General features: G+C 40.7%; 1 protein-coding gene across 1 annotated transcript; it reads left to right on the top strand.

The window, feature by feature from the left end:
• The first annotated feature begins 23 nt into the window (after positions 1-23).
• On the top strand, positions 24-26,095 carry LOC144976428 (eukaryotic translation initiation factor 6-like). Its single transcript, XM_078920718.1, has 7 exons — positions 24-236; positions 14,245-14,330; positions 19,164-19,339; positions 19,958-20,068; positions 21,286-21,351; positions 24,797-24,978; positions 25,484-26,095. Exons 1-7 carry the CDS (start codon positions 130-132, stop codon positions 25,491-25,493), a joined length of 738 nt encoding a protein of 245 aa, XP_078776844.1. The 5' UTR covers positions 24-129; the 3' UTR covers positions 25,494-26,095.
• Positions 26,096-27,997: the final 1,902 nt, after the last annotated feature.

The following is a 27,997-nucleotide window of genomic DNA, read 5'->3' as shown; positions in this document are numbered from 1 at the left end:
ATTTATCTGGCAATAAATAATTTTACAACATCTCTCACGTTGAGTGGAAAGTGAAAGTTGGTTGTGCACAACGCTACTACAGTAGTTGCTAAATATTTTGTAAGCGTATCTAAATTTTTGTCGACAACTATGGCTATACGTGCCCAATTCGAGGGAAATAATGAAGTAGGGGTGTTTGCGAAATTGACAAATACATATTGTTTGGTTGGTATCGGCGGGTCAGAAAACTTTTACAGGTGAGTCTTGGACTTGGTCTTGCACTTGGTTTATTTTAAGTTAAGTTTTGATGAAATTTAAAAAAAAAAATCCATTGCCTTGTTGACTTGTTGGCCTGGACTGGGTGTTCTTGATAGATTATGAATGAATTTATTCATTTATTTTATTTTGAGCTTCAGGTTACTCTCGGTTTGGTTGAAGTTCAATTCTTAACATTAACATATGTAGTAACTACCGTGATTGCCAGAACTCGGTATTCTGGCTGTAGGACTCCATGGCTAGGATGGGTCCAGATGGCCGGTGAATCACGGAATTACTGAGTTAAAAATATATATTAAATAGATAAAGTTATAGTTAGTATAAAAATATGGCTTACCCTGAATCTAGTTAGTCGTAATGGTAAATAAGTATGGTCGCGACAGATATGGTATGGTAGATAGTTTAGTGTAGAGCTTGAAGTGTGCAGTAGGTAGTCTGTAAGTAAGTGTGAAGTGTAGGTAAGTGTGAAGTGTGTGTCGGTAAGTATGTCGTAGGTAAGTCTGTAGTGTGTCCTATCGAGTTAAGTCTCGTAGGTAAGTCCTAGGTAAGTGTGAAGTGTCTGTCGTAGGTAAGTCTGAAGAAGTGTGTAGTGTCCTATCGAGAGGTCCACTCGGCTTTATATGAGCCGGGTCAGCTCGGGACGAGGCAGAGCGGAAGTAGGAATGACCATTGCCAAGGTCACTAGCCGTACGATTGTTTACGGCTAGAGATCCCTACACTGCTCCCCCCTCAAAAAGGGCAGGGTGGCTGGATGTGGGGTACTCACCTGCACCTTTCTGGAGCTCTCGGTATTACAGTGAACTAAAGGAGAGGAGCCCTTACCTAGGGCGTAGCAACAAAAAAGGGGGGTAAAATAAAACAAGGAAGGCCCTTTCCTAGGGCCGAACAAAAAATAAAGAAGGCCCTTACCTAGGGCTAAAATAAAAGGAAAGCCCTTCCCTGGGGCTGGGGCAAAAATAAATCTATTTACACGGTTGCTCGCCCTAGCACCTAGCTGTCTAAGACAGAGCTGTGGAGGGACAGCTCCATCGAGGGCTCTCTCTCCTTCATTCTTTTATTCTCCTCCCGGAGACGGGTGACCTCAGCCACCTCGGTCCGGAGGGAGGCCAGCTCCTGCCTGGCCCTCTTAAGCTGATTCCGCAGGCTGCGGAAGCCCCCCGGCGGCGGCGAGATCTGTCTCGGCGGTCGGCTTGCTCTTGCTGGTCCTCCCTCCTACGCCTGCTGGGAGGCCGGTCGCGGCTCTGTCGGGCCGGGGTACTCGTTCTTTGGGCCCGACGGGGCGAGCGGGACCGTCTCCTACGGTCACGGGGCCTCCGTTCCTGGTTAGAGTTAGAGGCGACGGGGGAGGTCCGGGATCTATTCCCAAGTCTCGAGGTGATTGGGGGTGTCCTCGAGCGTCTCCAGGGTTGCCTGCGATTTCGAATCGCGTGCTCCGGGTTATGCCCCGGAGGAGAGCGCCTGCCGGCTGCTCTCGGCATCTCTTCTTGGAATCGCAGGAAATCCCGGAAGAGGGTTACATCCCGTGAGAAAGAGGTCATCTGCGGAGATTAAAGAAAAAGATCAGTGAGAACAGGATGGGCAAATGAAAGTGTTCAGTTGCCTCGCTTGGTTCCTCGTCAGGTTGACACACCTGCCATGGAACCAGTCGAAACACCTGTCACACGCAACCATGAGGTCTCCATCGTCCGGCTTTCCACAAGTACAGTACGTAATTTCCTGGCCAGACTCGATGGCCTCCCTTTCCTTTCGGATCCAGGCTGGGATAGTCCGGTCCCAACATGGCTTCAGGTGGTCATGGTTGACTGTCTTAATCTCCGAGTTCCTGAATTTGACAATGTATGTGGTGGGGGTCAGGACTGGTCCAGTCCATACAGGTTTCAGCTTACTGGACTTTCCTTTCACACTCGATTTATCCAGGTAATAAACCGCCTGTCCCCTCTTGAAGGAATGGACGTGGGCTTTGATGTGGTAGTCCCTCTTCGTCCTCTTGAGCTCAGTTCGGAGGGTGGTTCTCGCAGTCTCGTGGGCTATCTCTAACCCCTGCTGTAGAGAGTTGACATAATCTTCAGGAGACTGTGGGTTTGTACGTTTCCCTGGTATAACCAATTCCACCGGTGTGCTCAATTCCTTCCTAACATCAATTTGTTAAAGGCGTAGGTATGACAAGGAGGTTTCGTGGGCCTTCGTCTCTTCTGTATAAGGCTCCATCGATCAGGAAGAACAGGTTGCGGTGCACCCAGTAGAACTTTTCTTCCTGGCCGGACAACATCAAGTCCGACATTTCTGGGTCTGCTCCTAATTTCAACCATAATAGCAGGTGGGTCATGTGATGATCATCCGACTGCAGCTTCCTGACATCCTCCATGTCAATGTCGTCAAGGCCAACTTGTGTCGAGTCGTCTTGTCTTACGACTTGTATTTTGTGTCCACCCTCATTGTAATATTCAACCCATTAACAATTGTGTCAGGGGACCTGAGGGGGACAGCACAGCTCACTCCTGACGTCATCCGGGTAGAGTTGTTCGATCCTCTGATCTGTCGCACTTTGCGTCCACCCTCGTTTATGATATTGACCCAGTGACAATTGTGTCAGGGGACCCGAGGGGGATAGTGCAGTTCCTTCCTGACGTCATTCGGGCAGTGTCGTCCAATCTTCTGAGCTGTGTCCTACATCCGCCCTCGTTTATAATATCCAACCCAGTGACAATTGTTTCAGGGGACCCGAGGGGGACGACGTTGTCTACTTCTGATTCAAAGGTTCCCCATCTCTCCTGTGTTCGGGTGCAATATGCGCATCCGCCACAAGGCAATAGTGTTGGCAAGTGTCCGTCGTGGGAGGTCGAGATAAGGCATCAGCATTCATGTGCAGTGAACCAGAGCGGTGAACTATCCTCATGTTGTATTGACTGAGTTCTTCGATCCATCTGGCCAGTTGGCCCTCAATCCTCTTGAAGTTCATGAGCCAAGTAAGGCAGCGATGATCCGTTCGTACAGTGAATTCGCTGCCTAAGAGGTAGTGACGGAAGTGATTGGTAAAGCGCACAATTGCAAGTAGCTCCTTCCTGGTAGTGCAATCGCGCCGCTGAAGGGGTGTCGGGGTGAAGCTCCCATATGCAATCACCTTCTCTTCCTTTTCTTGGATCTGAATCAACTCGGCTCCGATGGCGCAATCTGAAGCATCAGTATCGAGGATGAAGTGGCCTGTCGTAGTGGGAATGGCCAAGACCGTGGGGAAGTAAGGCGTAGCTTGATCTCCTCAAAGGCTGCCTGCTGCTCATCACCCCAGATGAAAATTTTCTTTCTCAGAAGTCGTGCGAGGGGTTCTAATATTCCGGCAAAATCCTTTACGAAGAAGCGGTGGTAATTAGCTAAGCCCAAAAACTTCTCTATCTCCTTAATGACGTAGGTGCTGGCCGATTCCGTACAGTGGCAATTGATTCCTCTGTCATAGACAACTGGTTTCTTCCTACCAATAAGTTTAGTTTCTTTCCTGAAGAGCTCACATTTCCTGGGTTTGAGCTTCAGCCGGAAGGCACGAAGTCTGGTGAACACTTCCCTCAAGTTGTTGAAGTGGTCCTGGAAGGACTTCCCCAGTACACAGATGTCGTCCAAGTAGGCCAAGACAGAGTTCCAGTGTAAGTCCTTCAAGACGAGGTCCATTACTCTGCTGTAGGTGCTATAGAATTGCAGAGTCCAAATGGCAGCTTGTTGAATTCAAATAGGCCCCTCCTCGTCCTGCATGCAGTCTAGATGGTGGGGCTTCTTTACATTTCTGCACTCTGGTGCTGGGTTCGAATCCCCACTGTCTCCTAGTGCCAAGGCTTCCTTATTTCTTATATCAGCAGTGCTTGTCGGCATCGAAAGGGTCCTTGGGTTCTGGAGCATCAGTGAAGGTATCTTCCATTTTGGGCACCGTGAGTGTAAAATAATAATTATTGGCTTCCTGAGGCTGCAGAGACTTCATAAACTTAACGATGTTCTTGGTACTACAGAAGTCTTTCTTGGTCATCTATACTCTCCTGATAGGGCAGGACGAACTGTCTGGCAGTCTGCCCAGAGACAATAATCCATGGGCTGCTCAAAAGAGCAGTAGTCCATTAGAATTTATTCACCATGATGATATTCACTGGCACGATTATCCTAATCTTCTGAGAATAGACTATGGGAAACAGTGTCAGTAACAAAGAAGCAAATTATAGTGTAACCTCAAGGAACTATTACGCCATGCAAGCTAAAAGCACAAAACAAAATCGAGCGGGCTTAAAGCCAAGTAATAAAACTAGCACAAGCATGAAGCCAAAACAATATAATTAGGCCAAGCTCATGCCAAAGCAAGCAAATGTAAAAATATAATATATGAAGCATTTGTATATAATAGAGTAAAGATCACAGAGTAATTTAATGATAACAACAATATATACATCTTCACAATAAAACAATTGCTCCAGGTCGCGGTCATGGCCATGTCGTGCACCAACACTTCACTGACCCATGGTGTGCGACCTGAGCATAAACATCACAATCTGTATCATGTGATTCACTGAGAGTTAGGTCCTCCGACTCGAACCTTGGTCGCAACAGATAATGCACCAACATCTCTCTGCGCTGGCCACCAAGCTCGAGTGACCATCAAACTCAGTGAATCCAAACTATCATCAGATGGTTGCTTCCGAGTGGTCATCTCCACAGCTGCAGCCATGGTCAGGACATGCTCCGACATGTCACTGCACCATGATGCCCAATCACAGTGGCCATTCGAAAGCAAACCTAGGGAACTAACACTATCTATTGGCTGGTCTGTCACTCGAGGCCACAGCATGGTCAGGTCATGCTACAACATCTCGCTGCACCATGCTCTCTGACCTGAGTGACCTCCAACCAATAAAACCACAAAGCAATGATCAATAATAACATGGGGTTGTTTATTGTAGGATAGTCGCTCCTAGGCCGCAGCCATGGTCGGATCATGCTCCGACATCTCACCGCACCATGCTGCCCGGCCCGAGCGACCATCAAACAACAAATCAAAATGAAGTAATTAATGCACAAGTAACTATGTATGGTCTATTGAAAGATCGGCCACTCCCCAAGGCCGCAGCCATGGTCGGATCATGCTCCAACAGATCACCGCACCATGCTGCCCGGCCCGAGTGACCATCAAACAATAAATCAAATTTTAAATGCTCAAAGAACTATCAAATCAAAAAGCCATGACAAAGCAACATACAAATAATCATGTGTAGTCTATTGAAAGATAGGCCACTCCTCAAGGCCGCAGCCATGGTCGGATCATGCTCCAACATCTCACCGCACCATGCTGCCTGGCCCGAGTAGCCATCAAACAATTAAATCAGAATTATTACAAATACTAAATAAAAAATTAGGTATGGTCTATTGAAAGATAAGCCACTCCTCAAGGCCGCAGCCATGGTCGGATCATGCTCCAACATCTCACCGCACCATGCTGCCTGGCCCGAGTGGACCATCAAACAATAAATCAAAATTATACAAATACTAAATAAAAAATTAGGTATGGTCTATTGAAAGATAGGCCACTCCTCAAGGCCGCAGCCATGGTCGGATCATGCTCCAACATCTCACCGCACCATGCCGCCTGGCCCGAGTGACCATCAAACAATAAATCAAAATTATACAAATACTAAAAAAAAAAATTAGGTATGGTCTATTGAAAGATAGGCCACTCCTCAAGGCCGCAGCCATGGTCGGATCATGCTCCAACATCTCACCGCACCAATGCTGCCTGGCCCGAGTGACCATCAAACATAAATCAAAATGTACAAATACTAAAATAAAAAATTAGGTATGGTCTATTGAAAGATAGGCCATCCTCAAGGCCGCAGCCATGGTCGGATCATGCTCCAACATCTCACCGCACCATGCTGCCCGGCCCGAGTGACCATCAAACAATAAATCAAAATTATACTAATACTAAAATAAAAAATTAGGTATGGTCTATTGAAAGATAGGCCACTCCTCAAGGCTGCAGCCATGGTCGGATTATGCTCCAACATCTCACCGCACCATGCTGCCTGGCCCGAGTAGCCATCAAACAATAAATCAAAATTATACAAATACTAAATTAAAAAATTAGGTATGGTCTATTGAAAGATAGGCCACTCCTCAAGGCCGCAGCCATGGTCGGATTATGCTCCAACATCTCACCGCACATGCTGCCTGGCCCGAGTAGCCATCAAACAATAATCAAAATTATACAAATACTAAATTAAAAAATTAGGTTATGGTCTATTGAAAGATAGGCCACTCCTCAAGGCCGCAGCCATGGTCGGATCATGCTCCAACATCTCACCGCACCATCCTGCTCGTGACGCCATTGTAGTAACTACCGTGATTGCCAGAACTCGGTATTCTGGCTGTAGGACTCCATGGCTAGGATGGGTCCAGATGGCCGGTGAATCACGGAATTACTGAGTTAAAACTAGATATTAAATAGATAAAGTTATAGTTAGTATAAAAATATGGCTTACCCTGAATCTAGTTGTATGGTAGAGGTAGGTCTGTAAGGAGTAGTTGAAGAAAGTCTAGTGTCCAGAAGTAAGGGGTGCAGTAGGCATGTGTTGCGTAAGAGTAGTGAAGTAAGTCGTCTGTTGTATCGAAGTGTGGTAAGTAAGCGTCGTAAGTCTAGGAGCAAGTGTAGTAAGAATTTGGGTAAGTGTGAAAGTGTAGGTAAGTGTGAAGTGTGTGTGTCGGTAAGTATGTCGTAGGTAAGTCTGTAGTGTGTCCTATCGAGAGGTCCACTCGGCTTTATATGAGCCGGGTCAGCTCGGGACGAGGCAGAGCGGAAGTAGGAATGACCATTGCCAAGGTCACTAGCCGTACGATTGTTTACGGCTAGAGATCCCTACACATATTAACACATTTTACTGGGATTGGGATCATGACAATGACAAACATGTTGAAGTTGAAGCTAGGAACACTACACTACACTCACTCCACTCATCATCAGTTGTCTCAGTGATCAGTGAAATAAAAATTAACCATTAACATCAATCTCGATTCTAGACTTAGGAGAGTTAAAGGTTTAGAGTTAGAAACAGTTAGATTACCCTTAAATTTTTAAAAATCTTTCCTGCCTAACCGAGATTAAGAATGATAAACATTTTAATATGCTGGACTGAACCCGATTCAAAGATAAAAATTATTGGACTTTTGGGCAGGGTTGTTTCTCTCTAGTTTGGTACCGACACACACACACATTTCTCGTGAATATCTCTGGTCCTTCCGTTTTTTAAATCAAATGGAAGATGAAGGGGAAAAAAAATTTTTTTTTTTTCCAGGGGCTTTAAAGGGGGGGAAATTTGCAGCCCACCATACCCGGGCCGGCAAGTTTTGTTTGGTACCTGCCATGGAACCAGTCGAAACACCTGTCACACGCAACCATGAGGTCTCCATCGTCCGGCTTTCCACAAGTACAGTACGTAATTTCCTGGCCAGACTCGATGGCCTCCCTTTCCTTTCGGATCCAGGCTGGGATAGTCCGGTCCCAACATGGCTTCAGGTGGTCATGGTTGACTGTCTTAATCTCCGAGTTCCTGAATTTGACAATGTATGTGGTGGGGGTCAGGACTGGTCCAGTCCATACAGGTTTCAGCTTACTGGACTTTCCTTTCACACTCGATTTATCCAGGTAATAAACCGCCTGTCCCCTCTTGAAGGAATGGACGTGGGCTTTGATGTGGTAGTCCCTCTTCGTCCTCTTGAGCTCAGTTCGGAGGGTGGTTCTCGCAGTCTCGTGGGCTATCTCTAACCCCTGCTGTAGAGAGTTGACATAATCTTCAGGAGACTGTGGGTTTGTACGTTTCCCTGGTATAACCAATTCCACCGGTGTGCTCAATTCCTTCCTAACATCAATTTGTTAAAGGCGTAGGTATGACAAGGAGGTTTCGTGGGCCTTCGTCTCTTCTGTATAAGGCTCCATCGATCAGGAAGAACAGGTTGCGGTGCACCCAGTAGAACTTTTCTTCCTGGCCGGACAACATCAAGTCCGACATTTCTGGGTCTGCTCCTAATTTCAACCATAATAGCAGGTGGGTCATGTGATGATCATCCGACTGCAGCTTCCTGACATCCTCCATGTCAATGTCGTCAAGGCCAACTTGTGTCGAGTCGTCTTGTCTTACGACTTGTATTTTGTGTCCACCCTCATTGTAATATTCAACCCATTAACAATTGTGTCAGGGGACCTGAGGGGGACAGCACAGCTCACTCCTGACGTCATCCGGGTAGAGTTGTTCGATCCTCTGATCTGTCGCACTTTGCGTCCACCCTCGTTTATGATATTCGACCCAGTGACAATTGTGTCAGGGGACCCGAGGGGGATAGTGCAGTTCCTTCCTGACGTCATTCGGGCAGTGTCGTCCAATCTTCTGAGCTGTGTCCTACATCCGCCCTCGTTTATAATATCCAACCCAGTGACAATTGTTTCAGGGGACCCGAGGGGGACGACGTTGTCTACTTCTGATTCAAAGGTTCCCCATCTCTCCTGTGTTCGGGTGCAATATGCGCATCCGCCACAAGGCAATAGTGTTGGCAAGTGTCCGTCGTGGGAGGTCGAGATAAGGCATCAGCATTCATGTGCAGTGAACCAGAGCGGTGAACTATCCTCATGTTGTATTGACTGAGTTCTTCGATCCATCTGGCCAGTTGGCCCTCAATCCTCTTGAAGTTCATGAGCCAAGTAAGGCAGCGATGATCCGTTCGTACAGTGAATTCGCTGCCTAAGAGGTAGTGACGGAAGTGATTGGTAAAGCGCACAATTGCAAGTAGCTCCTTCCTGGTAGTGCAATCGCGCCGCTGAAGGGGTGTCGGGGTGAAGCTCCCATATGCAATCACCTTCTCTTCCTTTTCTTGGATCTGAATCAACTCGGCTCCGATGGCGCAATCTGAAGCATCAGTATCGAGGATGAAGTGGCCTGTCGTAGTGGGAATGGCCAAGACCGTGGGGAAGTAAGGCGTAGCTTGATCTCCTCAAAGGCTGCCTGCTGCTCATCACCCCAGATGAAAATTTTCTTTCTCAGAAGTCGTGCGAGGGGTTCTAATATTCCGGCAAAATCCTTTACGAAGAAGCGGTGGTAATTAGCTAAGCCCAAAAACTTCTCTATCTCCTTAATGACGTAGGTGCTGGCCGATTCCGTACAGTGGCAATTGATTCCTCTGTCATAGACAACTGGTTTCTTCCTACCAATAAGTTTAGTTTCTTTCCTGAAGAGCTCACATTTCCTGGGTTTGAGCTTCAGCCGGAAGGCACGAAGTCTGGTGAACACTTCCCTCAAGTTGTTGAAGTGGTCCTGGAAGGACTTCCCCAGTACACAGATGTCGTCCAAGTAGGCCAAGACAGAGTTCCAGTGTAAGTCCTTCAAGACGAGGTCCATTACTCTGCTGTAGGTGCTATAGAATTGCAGAGTCCAAATGGCAGCTTGTTGAATTCAAATAGGCCCCTCCTCGTCCTGCATGCAGTCTAGATGGTGGGGCTTCTTTACATTTCTGCACTCTGGTGCTGGGTTCGAATCCCCACTGTCTCCTAGTGCCAAGGCTTCCTTATTTCTTATATCAGCAGTGCTTGTCGGCATCGAAAGGGTCCTTGGGTTCTGGAGCATCAGTGAAGGTATCTTCCATTTTGGGCACCGTGAGTGTAAAATAATAATTATTGGCTTCCTGAGGCTGCAGAGACTTCATAAACTTAACGATGTTCTTGGTACTACAGAAGTCTTTCTTGGTCATCTATACTCTCCTGATAGGGCAGGACGAACTGTCTGGCAGTCTGCCCAGAGACAATAATCCATGGGCTGCTCAAAAGAGCAGTAGTCCATTAGAATTTATTCACCATGATGATATTCACTGGCACGATTATCCTAATCTTCTGAGAATAGACTATGGGAAACAGTGTCAGTAACAAAGAAGCAAATTATAGTGTAACCTCAAGGAACTATTACGCCATGCAAGCTAAAAGCACAAAACAAAATCGAGCGGGCTTAAAGCCAAGTAATAAAACTAGCACAAGCATGAAGCCAAAACAATATAATTAGGCCAAGCTCATGCCAAAGCAAGCAAATGTAAAAATATAATATATGAAGCATTTGTATATAATAGAGTAAAGATCACAGAGTAATTTAATGATAACAACAATATATACATCTTCACAATAAAACAATTGCTCCAGGTCGCGGTCATGGCCATGTCGTGCACCAACACTTCACTGACCCATGGTGTGCGACCTGAGCATAAACATCACAATCTGTATCATGTGATTCACTGAGAGTTAGGTCCTCCGACTCGAACCTTGGTCGCAACAGATAATGCACCAACATCTCTCTGCGCTGGCCACCAAGCTCGAGTGACCATCAAACTCAGTGAATCCAAACTATCATCAGATGGTTGCTTCCGAGTGGTCATCTCCACAGCTGCAGCCATGGTCAGGACATGCTCCGACATGTCACTGCACCATGATGCCCAATCACAGTGGCCATTCGAAAGCAAACCTAGGGAACTAACACTATCTATTGGCTGGTCTGTCACTCGAGGCCACAGCATGGTCAGGTCATGCTACAACATCTCGCTGCACCATGCTCTCTGACCTGAGTGACCTCCAACCAATAAAACCACAAAGCAATGATCAATAATAACATGGGGTTGTTTATTGTAGGATAGTCGCTCCCTAGGCCGCAGCCATGGTCGGATCATGCTCCGACATCTCACCGCACCATGCTGCCCGGCCCGAGCGACCATCAAACAACAAATCAAAATGAAGTAAATTAATGCACAAGTAACTATGTATGGTCTATTGAAAGATCGGCCACTCCCCAAGGCCGCAGCCATGGTCGGATCATGCTCCAACAGATCACCGCACCATGCTGCCCGGCCCGAGTGACCATCAAACAATAAATCAAAATTTAAATGCTCAAAGAACTATCAAATCAAAAGCCATGACAAGCAACATACAAATAATCATGTGTAGTCTATTGAAAGATAGGCCACTCCTCAAGGCCGCAGCCATGGTCGGATCATGCTCCAACATCTCACCGCACCATGCTGCCTGGCCCGAGTAGCCATCAAACAATAAATCAGAATTATACAAATACTAAATAAAAAATTAGGTATGGTCTATTGAAAGATAAGCCACTCCTCAAGGCCGCAGCCATGGTCGGATCATGCTCCAACATCTCACCGCACCATGCTGCCTGGCCCGAGTGACCATCAAACAATAAATCAAAATTATACAAATACTAAATAAAAAATTAGGTATGGTCTATTGAAAGATAGGCCACTCCTCAAGGCCGCAGCCATGGTCGGATCATGCTCCAACATCTCACCGCACCATGCCGCCTGGCCCGAGTGACCATCAAACAATAAATCAAAATTATACAAATACTAAAAATAAAAAATTAGGTATGGTCTATTGAAAGATAGGCCACTCCTCAAGGCCGCAGCCATGGTCGGATCATGCTCCAACATCTCACCGCACCATGCTGCCTGGCCCGAGTGACCATCAAACAATAAATCAAAATGTACAAATACTAAAATAAAAAATTAGGTATGGTCTATTGAAAGATAGGCCACTCCTCAAGGCCGCAGCCATGGTCGGATCATGCTCCAACATCTCACCGCACCATGCTGCCCGGCCCGAGTGACCATCAAACAATAAATCAAAATTATACTAAATACTAAAATAAAAAATTAGGTATGGTCTATTGAAAGATAGGCCACTCCTCAAGGCTGCAGCCATGGTCGGATTATGCTCCAACATCTCACCGCACCATGCTGCCTGGCCCGAGTAGCCATCAAACAATAAATCAAAATTATACAAATACTAAATTAAAAAATTAGGTATGGTCTATTGAAAGATAGGCCACTCCTCAAGGCCGCAGCCATGGTCGGATTATGCTCCAACATCTCACCGCACCATGCTGCCTGGCCCGAGTAGCCATCAAACAATAAATCAAAATTATACAAATACTAAATTAAAAAATTAGGTATGGTCTATTGAAAGATAGGCCACTCCTCAAGGCCGCAGCCATGGTCGGATCATGCTCCAACATCTCACCGCACCATCCTGCTCGTGACGCCATTGTAGTAACTACCGTGATTGCCAGAACTCGGTATTCTGGCTGTAGGACTCCATGGCTAGGATGGGTCCAGATGGCCGGTGAATCACGGAATTACTGAGTTAAAACTAGATATTAAATAGATAAAGTTATAGTTAGTATAAAAATATGGCTTACCCTGAATCTAGTTGTATGGTAGAGGTAAGGTCTGTAAGGAGTAGTTGAAGAAAGTCTAGTGTCCAGAAGTAAGGGTGCAGTAGGCATGTGTTGCGTAAGAGTAGTGAAGTAAGTCGTCTGTTGTATCGAAGTGTGGTAAGTAAGCGTCGTAAGTCTAGGAGCAAGTGTAGTAAGAATTTGGGTAAGTGTGAAGTGTAGGTAAGTGTGAAGTGTGTGTCGGTAAGTATGTCGTAGGTAAGTCTGTAGTGTGTCCTATCGAGAGGTCCACTCGGCTTTATATGAGCCGGGTCAGCTCGGGACGAGGCAGAGCGGAAGTAGGAATGACCATTGCCAAGGTCACTAGCCGTACGATTGTTTACGGCTAGAGATCCCTACACATATTACTACACATTTTACTGGGATTGGGATCATGACAATGACAATCATGTTGAAGTTGAAGCTAGGAACACTACACTACACTCACTCACTCATCACTCAGTTAGTCTCAGTGATCAGTGAAATAAAAATAACCATTAACATCAATTCTCGATTCTAGACTTAGGAGAGTTAAGTTAGAGTTAGAAACAGTTAGATTACCCTTAAATTTTAAACCTCTTCCTGCCTAACCGAGATTAAGAATGATAAACATTTTAATATGCTGGACTGAACCCAGATTCAAGATAAACTTATTGGACTTGGACAGGGTTGTTTCTCTCTATTTGGTACCGACACACACACACATTTCTCCGGCTGAATATCTCTGGTCCTTCCGTTTGAAAGTCAACTGGAATGATGAATGGGAAATAAATATTTTTCTTCGAAAGGTGATTGACTGCTCTCAGCGGAAGTTTTCTCTCCTCATGACTGTGATTGTTTCAATTTTTCTCTTTTTCCTTCTTCACACACGACAGCACTCTTCTTCTACTTCTTTTATAAGAATTAATCCAAATAAACAAAAGAATCGGCTTAAAAACTTAACACAAACAGGAGTGAAGATAAAGCCTAAAGCAGCTTCTCGTGTCAAGCACTACACTTTCCTTCAAATAGGTAGAATTGTTCTCTTCCTTTCTCTTTAATTTTTACAACCAACTCAGACCAGGGGCCAGAAATGTGTGTACTTTCTCAAATAATTGGGATGTTTTTGGGGAGGTACCATAAAATAAGGACCTTCTTATTATATTATAAATGAGTTGGGGAAAGTGACATGAATTGACATGTCAGTGTCATATCTGTGTTGTGTTTATTAATAAATCCATATTTTTGTCCTTTTGGTCTATTTTCGCGTGTTCAAAAAGTTCTGACAATTTTTTCACCAACCATTTACAGGCCTGACTAACATGTTGATTGAAGAAAGAAGGCTCATCTATAAGATAACGATTGAAAAGGTATCCATGTCAATAGCTTGACAGGCATAGCAACAAGAGGTCACAGAGTAACCATCAATTGTAGAAACGATAAACGGTTCTAAACCCGAAGATCACAGAATAGAGACTTTTTGGTGTCTTTCATTTGACATGGCAGAAGTTTAAAAAATGAGGTCTCTTACTCTTTTGTCTTTCCCTTCTTTTTCCTTGTTGCCAGCATTCCCTGGACTTTGACCTTAAAAGCAATAATTATAAAACTCATTTAAAAAATACAATGAACTGCTGAAGTCGAATTCTAACAAGTTTTTTTCATGTCACATGCATATATTCATATATTCATATATTTTTATTTCTTAACGTGTTTCTATGTATAATTTTTTTTTTTCCAGTGTCTTTGAAGGGGAACTTGCAGACACCATACCCGTTGTCCATGCAAGTATTGCTGGTTGTAGAATCATTGGAAGGATGTGTGTAGGTATGTAATATGTCAATTATAGTTTAAAAAAAAACAGAAAAAAAACTTGTGCTTTTATACAGTGCAATATCCACTTAACCCTCTGGTGTTCAGATTCTTTTTGGGGGAGCAGATAATGAGTTCCCTATATGGTCATGTCAATCATGTAGACATCCTTTGATGATATAAGCCTACTTTTTGATATCTCACAGTGTTCCAAATTGCTTCTCAGCGATCTTTTAGTCTGAGTCACTGAACCGTGAAGTCAGTGATTTCACGGCAGGTAATCTTAATCCTGGGTGCATTCCTTACTAATCCCTATCTTCCGTTTTTTTGTGTTAATTCAAACATTTTCTCACCCCGATAATTAAATATAACATTATATTTTTTAGTTGAATATCATTTACCCTTCTTTGCTACACATCATTGTGAAATTTTTATCAAAATAAGTTTATTGGTTATGTTGTAACTTGGGTTATAAAAGTATGTACATAATAGAATTTTGAAAAGTGATTTCTCAAATATAATTAGTGATATCTCATTAACCAAACGATAGATTTCCTTCGTTGATAATTTATAAGTTTTAAAATTTTATTGTCTTTTAGGTGTGAAAGTTCGGTTAGTGCGCGAAGCGTAGTTTATTTTTTATGATTTTTTTGGTTTCACCTATCAGGTAAAAAGGGAACATACACTTGAGATACACTTAAAAAATCTCAATTCACTATGTTGTTTATGTGCTAAAGGTGCACTAACAGTTAAAGAAAAGGCTAAAAACAGGAAAAACATTTTTTGTAAAGACTTCAAAAATGAAATCAAACTGTTCTTTGACATTGATATTGGAACAGACCTTATAAATAAACATTCAGAAGTTATATGCTATAAATGTGAAAAGAAAATTAGAGACATGAAAACATATAAGAGTCTACTAGCAGTTGTAGAATCTTACAAGACCTGTGAATTGCTCACTGATGTGCCTCAAGAGAAAAAATAAGAATGGGAAACTAAGATCCCAATCACAGAAGAAAAAATAGCCTTAGTTGTTCATAAAGAGAAACTGTCAGAACGATGTGGGCCAGTCTGCAGTTCTCTTGATGATATATTAAAAACAAACAAAATCATATCTCAAGTATGTCATAGTCGTAGCTTCATAGGAAATCATTGCCATAGATATTACACACAAGACGTTTACGAAAAACTCACTGAAAATGTCGTTTCTAAAACATACATGTATACAAACAATAAATTAATCAGGGACAAAGCTGAAACTATAAACAAATGTTTTGATGAAATAAATGGAGCTTATTCTGAAATACATTCACTAATTTCTCACACAAAACCAGTCACAGAGACAGTAATAGAAAGTGTTAATAGCAAGATAGAGAAATATATGACAATATACCGTAATTACTTTCCTCAAAATGTACTTCCAAAACACCACATATTGGAAACCCATTGCATACCTTTTATGAAGAAATATACTTTTGGTCTAGGTCTTTTAGGAGAACAAGGAGGTGAATTGTTACATTCAACAATTTCAAAAATTGAAAAGAGAACACAATCAATGAGAACATAATCATCTCAATTAAAAACAATAATAAAAAGTAACCTCCTGCAGGTTTCTCCTGATATCATGTCGTATGTGCCCCCCAAAAAAAGAAAGTTAGAGAGAAATGAAAATTTGATGAATCAAACAAAATAATACTTAAACATCTTAAAACATTTGACATATTACGTGGTTAAACTTCCTCTAAAAATAGAGCTGTTATTGTATATTTTGAGTTATATGTTGCTTTCTCAATCCCCTTTTTTTCTCTTTTCTACTTATCCCTTTCTCCCTCCAACTATCCTCCGTTCAATAGCTACATCCTCCACCACAAATCTTTTTGTTCTTTCTCATACCTAAACAGATCCATACACATACCAACACCACTAGCAACTCCCCATCTCTAACACAAACACACACACACACACACAATAAACACACACATGCATTGACACGCAAATTACTCAATACGCAAATTACTTAATATCTAATTTATAAATGGGTTTGGACGCATTAATGGACTCTACTAGTTTTCACAATGACTTTTAAAATAAAATGAATTCAATTTTTTGTAAACACAGAGAAAGTGCTGGGTACTTTTAAAAAAAGTGAATATATAATATTAAAGTATGTTTGATGGCATTCTAACTATATTCTGTAATCTGGAGTTGTAATACAAGAGAGATTGCATATTGAATCCTCAAGGCCGTCGAATGTTGAATGGGGGGGTTCAAATATCTGACGGAATAGTGAAATAACCAAATTTCGGCACATGTGAAATTTTGTGACTAATTAGAAATAGTCTTTGACTTTTAATTAGTGAATTTTTTTTAAACTTTGGTCGTTTAAATTTTTAGATAATTAAGAGTTTATTATGCATGTTTGAGTGAATTTTTTTTCAAAAATACTCTGAAAGTTAATGCTTAGTGTGAAAATTATATACATCTTATTATTAATAAAATTATATCAGAATAAAGATCATCTTCTCCTTTTTCTAAGTAATCACTTTGTATTTATAAATAACATTTTTAAAATAGTTAAAAACAGGTTTAAAAACCATAACAAAGGTTGATAATTTCAATAGTCACAAAAGGCTCTGACTGAATAGCAGAAATCGGTGAAGCGTGACAGTATGCATTGTGAGAGCAGGGGTAAAGCGGGCTGAACTAAAAGATCGCTTTTGGAACACTGTGATCTGCAGTCACATTTTCGTTTTCTACGGTCACTCATGGCTAAACTCCGCCCAGAAACGATTTCATAGGTCCGTCCATCACCAAATTTCAAACTTTTGTTCTCGTGAGTTCTTAAGTTTTTTGACGGGAGAACGATTGGTTACTGAGCATCTTGACCCTTCAACGATTGGTCGTTCTGATAGCTCACGTGTCAACAGCCGTCAACAATGAATTGAATCATCGTTGAGGCAGTGGAAGATGGCCATGGAATAGTTGCGTCACAATCGCCACTTTGATGAATAAATTATCCAGGCATGGTTGATAGGTAAAAAAGCCAAACTATGTTCTATTTACATTTGAAAGAAACAAAGTATATCACTGATCTCGTTTCTTTGAGATATAAACAATGATATAAAAATCAAGAAAATCTACTGATAAATAAAAAAGTTGCTAAAAAAAGCTAAAATAAACAAAAGCAATTTTTAAAATCAAATTTATTCGTAAAACCGTTGGTTTTCAACCGATTTTTCTGAAACAAAGACAAATGTACTTTTTTTTTTCAAGCTGATTTCAGCAATGTGACTTTAAAATTCCTCAGAATTATATTTTTTTACTTTTAGATTTTAGCTTTTAGGCCTACTCAAAAAGGTGTTATATTCCTTGCATAACAATAGCGTAATACATTGACGAGGAGAAGCGTCTTTGTTTCGGCCAGCTGGATAGATAGCCTATGATTGGTCGAAGACTGAAACGCTTGATTCACAATTCTACACGAATGGACGGTGGCAGTAAATCAAAGAGGTGTAACAAATTTATTTACCGACTATTTTTCTTGGTGCTAAAATTACAAAGTAATAATTTCGCATCAGAAAAAATAACTCTGAAGTTCCTATCTCTTTATTACAATAATATTGATACCTCGAATGACAAAATCGACCCACAAATAAGGGAGTTATAAATTATTCATATTTTTTAAAGTTTACAATAATTGTCTTCAAAGTCATTTTTAAACACCAAAGTCGTAATTTTTTACTGATTTTTAACAAACAAAGTGCAATGTCAATGATTTTCACCCGCAAATAAAATAGGATCCAAATCGCAATTTCTGAAACATATTTTCTTTTCTGTCGGCAAATTTATAAAAATCAAAGCTGAAAACATCCTGCAACAATGATAGGGCCTGTTATTTCCTTCACAACGATTGGATTTTACTTACTGAGGCCAGTTTTGGCTACCCCGCCCATGAATATTATGCCGTGGTCGGTTTTTGTCCGGTTGAATCATAAAGAGTTAAACTCACTCAAAGCACTTTACAAGGGGTCCCTGACCAACAGCAACACAGAATATGAATATGATGACACATGATGCCTTTTAGGGGATATTACATTTATTTTCCAATGAGACCGCTGTTTACACCTAGGTACTCATTTTGCTCCTTAAGACGGTGCGAAAATATGAGTAAAGAGCTTTTCTAAGGACTCAGCTCAGAGCGGGACTCGGATCTAGGACCTTCTGATCCGAAGGCGAGTGTCATACCACAAGACCACATAATGCATGCCATTTTTTTTTTTTTTTAAAACTTGTTTTATGTGTCTGGTTGTTATAACTGATTGCTCACTCCTGTTTAGAAACTAGAGCTCAGTAGGATTTTAGCATGGCATTGTAAAAGATTTTTTAATGTCCTCCCAACAATATTTATAAAATTATTTGTAAAGTTGAATAAATCAATGACCCATTGATCTAACCTCTGAAGTAGCTTCTTTGCAAAAGGCTGACAGGACCACATTTTTACTATTATATCCACGAAATCCCTTTAGAGTAAAAGTAAACCACATTGCACCTGTGACATGACAACAAGATTATTATATTTCAATTTTTCTTTTCATCTCTTTTCACTTCTGAAACAAATTTTAATCAAAATCTCAAAAAATACATAATAACCTTGAATTGGTAATTTATGCTAATTTTGTTGCATTGCATTTTATTTGTAGTTTGCTTTGTGTGTTCAACCAAATTATAATTTTGTTTGTTTATTTAACTCTCTCGAGTTCATTTGCATGAAAAATCAAACAAATATGTTTGATTTTCAATGAGGGTGAACTCGTGAGAGTTAAAAATGAATTTGGTTTGACTCCTCAGGCAATCGTCATGGCTTGTTAGTACCCAACACAACCACGGATCAAGAACTTCAACATTTACGGAATTCACTGCCAGATGGTGTCAAAATATACAGGGCAGAGGAGAAGTTGTCTGCCTTGGGAAATGTAATTGCCTGCAATGACTATGTCGCTCTCGTACATCCAGATCTTGATAGGGTAAGTTTAAGTTGTCATCAACTCTTCTTCAAATAAACCGACTGACTCTGTATTACTGACAATTTGCTTATCCAAAAGACAAAAAAAAAATAAAAATAAGTTCCTGATAGTCCGTAGTCCATCTTGAAAGGTCTCATTATTGTTCATAAGTTTGATACAATTGGACATGGAAATCGATAACCTCTTCAATTGGGAAACTCTGCTAATCTTGATGAAGTTCCAGGGAACAAAAATTTTTCTATATAATTTACCCCTCTAAATCCAAGAAAAGGTCCCCGTCTGATCGGAACGAATTAGTCTAGAGCTTGACATTAATTTTGAATATTATTATTGTATATAGAAACTTTTCCCAAATTCTCCGCATCGAAATATCATATGAACAATGGAAACAGTGCAGACACTAATGAGCCCTAACTCAAAATATTGCAAGCTCCATGCGATTTCATCATGCTCAAAGTACACATAATTTCAGAGTTTATGTTTTTACTTTTTGTTCAGTTGGTTTTTTTTTTGTTTTTTTGTTTTTTTTTCTTTTTAAAAATCGTTTGTTTTTTTTTAGATAGATGAATTTTTTTTAGACGATGATATATATTAACCAAAGTAATTTTTTTCCCTCAGGAAACAGAAGATTTGTTAGCAGACACACTTGGTGTGGAGGTTTTCAGACACACAGTAGCCAACAACACTCTAGTTGGCAGCTATACCATATTCAGCAATCAGGGAGGCATGGTAAGAATGAGACAGATAACAGTCCATGCTTCCTTTTAAAGCTATCAGAACTAAGTTTGGTCCTCAATCGGGTCAAGCCGAAGTTGATGTTTTCTATTCCCTGAATCCTTTATTTCCTCCTTTTTTTTTGTTTGTGACTTTCTGTCCTTATCTTCGGCTGGGCGCAGTAATAGATTATGCTTTGATCTCCTTGTAACCAATCCCATCTGTCTTCCTTTGTCTAAAGTACCTGTAACTCAAAGCACCTGACAGCCACTGTACTCTAAATTTTGTCTGTCCCTTTGTGTTTTGTACCAACTTCCTTTTCTAAGGCTCTGAAATTAATTTACAGTGTAGCCATCACCAATAACTTCTAAAGCTAAATTAACTGCAAAACTCAAAAACCCCTTTCATTTTACTCCTTTATAAGATTACATAGCGAGAATTTTTGTTGTTGTTGCGAGGTTGCCAATTTTCCGTATAGTTACAGAATTCAGTATGTTATAAAACCTCAGTATATTTTCCATTCACCTGCTAAATGGAAAAAGTAAGTACAAAAATTATTTTTACTGGAGTTTAATTATCAGAAAGAGGTCTGTTTATGTATTTGCGTAAAAGTTCTTCTTACTTGGCATCGCTGATGTTGGTGTTCTTTACCTTTGGTGTGAATTATGAATTGAAAGCAAGAAAAACAATATAATTTAACTGATGTTGGTGTTCTTTACCTTTGGTGTGAATTATGAATTGAAAGCAAGAAAAACAATATAATTTAACGTTTAAAAAAATGAATAATGCCATTGTAAAATTTTTAATTAAAAACATTCATTAAAGAGTAAAAGCTCATCAATATTCCCATTTCAGTGTATAAGTGATGTTAGGAGTATCATGAATAGTTTTTTTTGTTACTCACTAGCTTCAGATGCCATGTTGAAATCCACAGACCTTCTACACGTACTCCTGTACCAATTTCACCAGTATATACATTATTTTTTAGCCAAATTCAGATTTACTTTTTTTTTCCACCAGATTCGGATTTTGACACGAAAATTAGTCAACTTAGAGTTTCAACCCAGAAATAGATTTACGTCCAAATTAAGCATTATGCCCCTTAAATTTGTGTATTTTGGGTCGATTGTTTAAAAGATTTTTTTTCCTAAATTTTTTTTTTTTTTTCGGATAGTAGTCTGTGGCAAATCTGAATTCATAATTTAAGTTAACAAATTGAATTGATTTTTCAGGTTCCACCCAAAACATCGTTCAATGACTTAGAAGAATTGTCCTCCCTTCTTCAAGTTCCTCTCGTGGTAAGTTGAAATAATAAGCACTTAAAGTATGTAAAAATCACACCTGCCAAGCACTGGTAAAAAGCATCCTGATTTTTTTTACTTTCAGGGAAGGGGAGGGGGGATTCTTTTCTGTTTAATTTGATTTGTTTTTTTCTAATTTTTAAGGACTCTGCAGAGCTTTTGTAGACGAATCTCTTTCATTTGTTTTTTTTTTTGTTGTTTTTTTTTCTTGTTTTTAATATTGAAATCGAATTGTCGATTGACCGTTTTCAAATATCCTAAGTTGTTGCCACATTTCTGAAAGTGATTAAAATTCTTAGTAAAAAGTGTGTTTGTAAATATTTTTAAAATTTTATTTTGTAAATTATCTACAGAATAAGTCTTTTTTTTTATACAGTAGAGCATGCCCAGTGATGCCAAAACTCCGGTTTCACCGGAAAAAACTCCGGTCTGGAGCAAAAAATTCCGGGCTCCGGGCAACTTCCGTCAAATTCCGGTGAGGTCAATTTGTTCCAAGGATACCCCCCCCCCCCCTTTTCCCACTACCACATGATCATCATTGCCACTAGTATTACAACCATCATCACTACCACTACTACTGCAACCACCACCACATCATCATTACTGCCACTACTACTACAACCACCACCACCACATCATCACATACACAACTGCAACCACCACCACCACATCATCATCATCACTACCACTACCACAACTACCATCACCATTACAATCACCACCACACATCATCATCACTACCACTACTACAACAACCACAATCACCACATCATCACCACTACCACACTGCAACCACCACCACCACATCATCATCATCACTACACTCCCACAACTACTGCCATCACCATACAATCACTACCACCACATCATCATCACTACTACTACAACACATCGACATATCATCACTACCACACTACCACAACCCCCACCACCACATCATCATCACTACTACTACTACAACCACAACATCACATATCACTACCACTACTACTGCAACCACCACCACACCACATCATCATCACTGCAACTATCACTACTACTACAACCACCACACCACATCATCACTACCACTACACTACAACACCACCACCACATCATCATTACTACACTAACTACTAAACACACCACCACTACCACATCATCATTACCACTACTACTACAATCACCACATCATCACTACCACTAATACTACTACAACCACCACCCACCACATCATCATCACTACTTCTACTACTACAACCACCACTACAACATCTCACTACCACTACTATTACAAGCACCACCACCACCTCATCTTCATCACTACCACTACTACTACAACCACCACCACCACATCATCATCACTACCACTGCTACTACAACCACCACCATCACATCATCACTACCACCACTACTACTATAACCACAACAACCACATCGTCATCACTACCACTGCTACTACAACCACCACCATCACATCATCACTACCACCACTACTACTATAACCACAACAACCACATCGTCATCACTACTACTACTACTATAACCACAACAACCACATCGTCATCACTACTACTACTACTACTACTACTACTACTACTACTACTACTACTACTACTACTACTACTATACTACTACTACTACTACTACTACTACTACTACAACCACACCAACCATACCACACATCATACACTACTACTACTACTACTACTACTACTACTACTACTACTACTACTACTACTACTACTACTACTACTACTACTACTACTACAACCACTACTACAACCACTACAACATCATCATCACTATCACTACTAATACAACCACCAGCACCCACATCATCTATCACGACCAATACTACTACAACACCACACCACCACATCATCACTACCACACTAACCAAACCACCACCACATCATCATTACCACTACTACTACTACAACCACTACCACTACTACAACCACCACCACATCATTATCATCACGACCACAACTACTACAACCACTATACCACCACCACCACCTCATCATCACTACCACTACTGCTTCAACCACCACCACCATATCATCATCACTACCACTAACAACAACGATTATCACATCTTCATCATCACTACCATTATTGCTACAACCACCAACACCACATCATCCTCCTACCACCAGTACTACAATGTCTACCATTAGGTTTTGGAGCTTTACTTCATTTGAAATAAGGAAACTTTGGGATTGTATTTGGCAATGTATTTATGTATCATGATATAATTCTAATCAGTTATCTATTTAGAACAATACAATATGTAAACACAATACCATTCCAATTCCTTTTTCTTGTGTGCGGAAATTCCTCTTTCAGCATTGAAATTCCTACGAGTGGTGCCTGAAACTCCTGTGAGCCAAATTTAAATTTGGCATCTCTGCATGCCTATAGTGGGACTTTTGGTCCCAGCATAAAAATCCTGCTGTAGCCAAGTTCCCGCAATAGGAAAGCAGGGGAAAATGTCCCAAAAATAAACATGATTACCTCCCTTGAATGTCAATAAAACTAACGTGACCCATGAGTCTTGACTATCTTTGGTTCAGTGTTTGTTTTGGTTGTTTTTTTTTTTTTTTTTTTGTTTTTTTTTTGGTTTTATTTTTCTTGGGGGGGGGGGGGGGGGAGGATTTAGGCAGGAAGGACTACGATACGAACGAGTGCGAGTGATGTGTATGCTTGAGCAGCAACAATTGCAATGAATGAGGCATGGCATAATAGTAATAATAGGGCTGATCTGGATTAAAATGTACACACCACCGCGTGCGTACAAGCCTCTTCTCTCTAATTGGCCAAGGGCTTTACACACGGCGTCATCTTGTGCAACGCATCTCTTTTAAATCAGGTTGCCCAACTTGATTAATCATCGCAAGACTGACCAATCAACGCATATAAAGAAATAGAGCGAGCGGCAAAAGAAGTGCTGGTAGACACGAGAGGTGTGTGTGAAGACACAAGCGAAATGGCAGACGGAGACGTGTGTGTTAGTCCTGGGTGGCGGGAGAGAGCCCAGTCAACGTCACTCGCTGAGTCGCGGCGTGTACAGCTCGCTCAATTTTTCCCGCTGTAAGCAAGTTCGGGCCTTTCCTTGACCCTCTAAACCCAAGCACAAGTAATTGAATTTATATAGTAAAAAAAAGCGGGGTTTGTGTAAGGTCCCGCTGTAGCAGGTGCCGCTATGGTCATGTTCTACTGTATAGCATAAACTTATATCCCGGTCTGATAACCCAAATTGTTATGGTCTCCTTCTCCTCAGCCTTTGTAGACGTTGTCGTTGTCGTTTTCAATTTAACCTGCGCTTTTTCTTTTTGCATTCCATTTATTCCTATGCACTTGAATGATGAGATTCATTTAAAAAAGTGATGAAAGTTTTTTCCTAATTGCTGATCTGAAAACAGCATTACTTATCCTTCTCCTGCTTTATTTTTACCAGGCCGGCACAGTGAATCGAGGCAGTGACGTGTTGGCGTCTGGTCTGGTAGTCAACGATTGGATGTGTGTATGCGGCCATGACACGACCTCTACAGAAGTCTCAGTCATGGAAAGTGTCTTCAAGCTCAACGACCAACAGCCCTCAAAGATCCAGACAGAGATGAGAGATTCTTTAGTCGACACGTGAGTATAGCTCAGTCATGCCATTTGTATAGATTTGATAAGTACACAAAGATTATTTTTTTCGAAGCCAAATGTGGCCAGTCAGATTTGTTTTTCCGTACAATTTTAGGATTTTTTCACCAAAAGTTTCGAGAAAAAATTGGTTGAAAAAACTAATGAACAGAACATGCTAATTTTGCCAGAAATGATGAATGACTTGAGATTCATTTTAAATTGATAATTCATAGAAATACCAGAAATTGTGGGGTCTTATTTATTTGTTGATACAGAATTTTCCCTTGAAATTCGGATCCCCCCCCCCCCCCCCCCCCCCAAATTACAAAATTAAATGATTTTGTTTGTTTGTGCTTGTGGCAGGTCTAGACCAGTTTCATTGACTTGTGTCTCATGGATCGTCCTTGAACACACTTTGTTCCATTCAGTAGTGGAAGATTATGAAAGTTACAATAAATATCAGACTGTGGCCAATAATGATATAGATTTGATTCTCTTTACTTCCTTTCAGACTGACGTAAGCTGTTGGATTTTGGAATGTTTGAGGTCCTGCTGGTGACATAGATTGAGATTTGTACATAGATGACTACGGACGATTCTTGATCAGCAGAACAGACCTGTTATGTGATTCAATGTTGACAGTCAGCTAACGGAAATAAGCATTTTGACTGTTTGTTATAGTGAGAGATTATGTTTGTTGTGTAATATTCTATACAATTCAGATTCATGTATTCCAGTGTGATCATCATTGTGTTATAAACAATTTTTAATCAAATTTGAAGCTGTGTTATTTTTTGTTTCCTATTTTTAAAAATAAATTAAGTTTACGAATTTCATGAAATAAATTCTTGGTATATTATTCGGAAGGAAAGATATTTACTTAGAGTAATTCAAGCATTTATCAATGTTTCATTGAGGACAACTCTGACTGCAATTTCTTTTTATAATGTGCTGTTTTTTTGTTTTTTTTTTGGATTGTAAAGTATCATTCATACTGAATGTTCTCATGTTGTTGTTGCTTGTTTTTAAAAATTTCAATTTCAATCCGCCAACACGTAATTTCTCATAATTGAAAATAAAGTATAGATGAACTTATTAAATAAATCCATTATTTAGAACATTGTACATAATCGTAGTCTTTTTTTCTTCTTTTTTTGGGGGGGAGGGGAGCTGTAGATTTAGGATTTTGGGGTTTGTTTTTTTTTTTCTGGTGTTTTTTTTTTTTTTAAAGGTTTAATTAATTTCTTTAATTACTTTTTAAAGAAATTGAACCAGCAGAAACCTACAATTCAATGAAGAGAGCAAAGATCACTCTCAATATTCACACCTATTCTAATCCCGATTCATCGCAACCCGTTCTTCCAGCTTTCTTTTTTTTCTCATCACGGTTTCTCTTTCGGTAACTTGCTGTCAGGGGGTTGGGTCTTCAGATCTACCATGGTGGTCCAGGGAGGTCACTTGTTTATTTTTTAAAAAAGGAACCATACATTCGACCATTTGCCTTTCAGTTAAGGGTTCAAGCCAATTTTATGGCAAAACGGATTAATCTCATATCCAAGCAAAGACAGCAACATGGAAAATAAAGGAGAAGTGAAGAGGAAGAAACCTTTGCTTGGATATGAGATTAATCCGTTTTGCCATAAAATTGGCTTGAATCCTTAACTGAAAGCAGACCTGCCATACATCCCAGATTTTCCGGGATTATCCCGGATTTAAGCCACCATCCCGGAATCCCGGAATTGAGCTGATAATCCCGGATTGGCGAATTTTTAAATTTACGAATACACGTGCGATTAAAGGGTATTCGAATACGGAAAGACGTTAAGGTACCGTGATCGACTTTTTACTCTTAACTGTTCTCTTTGGGTACTAACTTTCTTAAAATTTTGGATCCACTGCTCAGACTGCATCAATTCAACTTCAACTCATAGATTTATAAATAGTAACAGATAGGTTGAGCCGTGGGGTGTAATAATAATATAACACACACTGGGGTTGCACACCATTAGCTCCAAGACCCTCTCTCGCTTAGTTCAGGTGCACTAGTTAATAGACTTCTCGTGTCAATATTCTCTCTCTCTCTCTCTCTCTCTCTCTCTCTCTCTCTCTCTCTCTCTCTCTCTCTCTCTCTCTCTCTCTTTCTACATACTTTCTTTGTTTCTCTATCTCTCTTCTCTTTCTTTCTTTCTTTTTTTCCCCTCTCTCTTTCTTTCTACATTCTTTCTTTCTCTATCTCCCTGTCCTCCACTCTCTCTTTCTTCCTTTCTTTTCTACCCCCTCCCCCCTTCTCTCTTCTTATTCCTTTCTTTCTCTCGCTCTCTCTCTTCCTCTCCCCTTCTATATCTCTCTCTTCTTCCTCCCTCCCCCCTCTCTCTCTCTCTCTCTCTCTCTCTCTCTCTCTCTCTCTCTCTCTCTCTCTCTCTCTCTCTTGTTTTTTTGTTTTTTTTTGGGGTTTTTTTTTTTTTTTGCGTTGGCCTCCTAGTCAAGTAAACAAAAACACTTGGAGACAAAATATATTATTCCAGAAAACAATTACAGCTACATGTAGAATGTTCAATACGAATAAAACGCACACTTATCAATGATTTTTGTGTCCAACAGCATTTATGATTATGGTGGCTGTCATTTATTTTGTGAGGTTTATTAGACACTGAAGAGAATGATCTTATTTAATTTCATCCTCTTGGATGTCTGGCCCAACAGTAAATATTTTCCTTTGATGGAACAGTTTGGCAGCTTTCAGCAGTCGCATCTTGATATAAACAGTGGCGATGGTCTTGATCAATGTTGTTATGTGATCAGTCTCAATGTCCATTTCATTGTCAAAGAAGGGGTATTTCAGTGATGGGAAAAGGCGTGTGTGCCTTGACTGTTGTCATCGTTTGCATGTGCAGCAAGTCCATGAAGTGGTTTGATGGTAGACTGTCCACTGCTGTTGGACTGGGCACGATTGTCCGGAATATCTTTTCACCTGTCTGTATAATTTCTTGGACACATGTCTTGGTATTTTGAGGTCGCCGCTATT

This window comes from Berghia stephanieae, chromosome 7, assembly GCF_034508935.2.
Source record: "Berghia stephanieae isolate SIO BIC M18660-M18661 chromosome 7, UCSD_Bste_1.3, whole genome shotgun sequence".
Lineage (NCBI taxonomy): Eukaryota > Metazoa > Mollusca > Gastropoda > Nudibranchia > Aeolidiidae > Berghia > Berghia stephanieae.
Note: the sequence above shows the minus strand (reverse complement) of the source record. Positions and strands in the feature narration are given on the sequence as shown.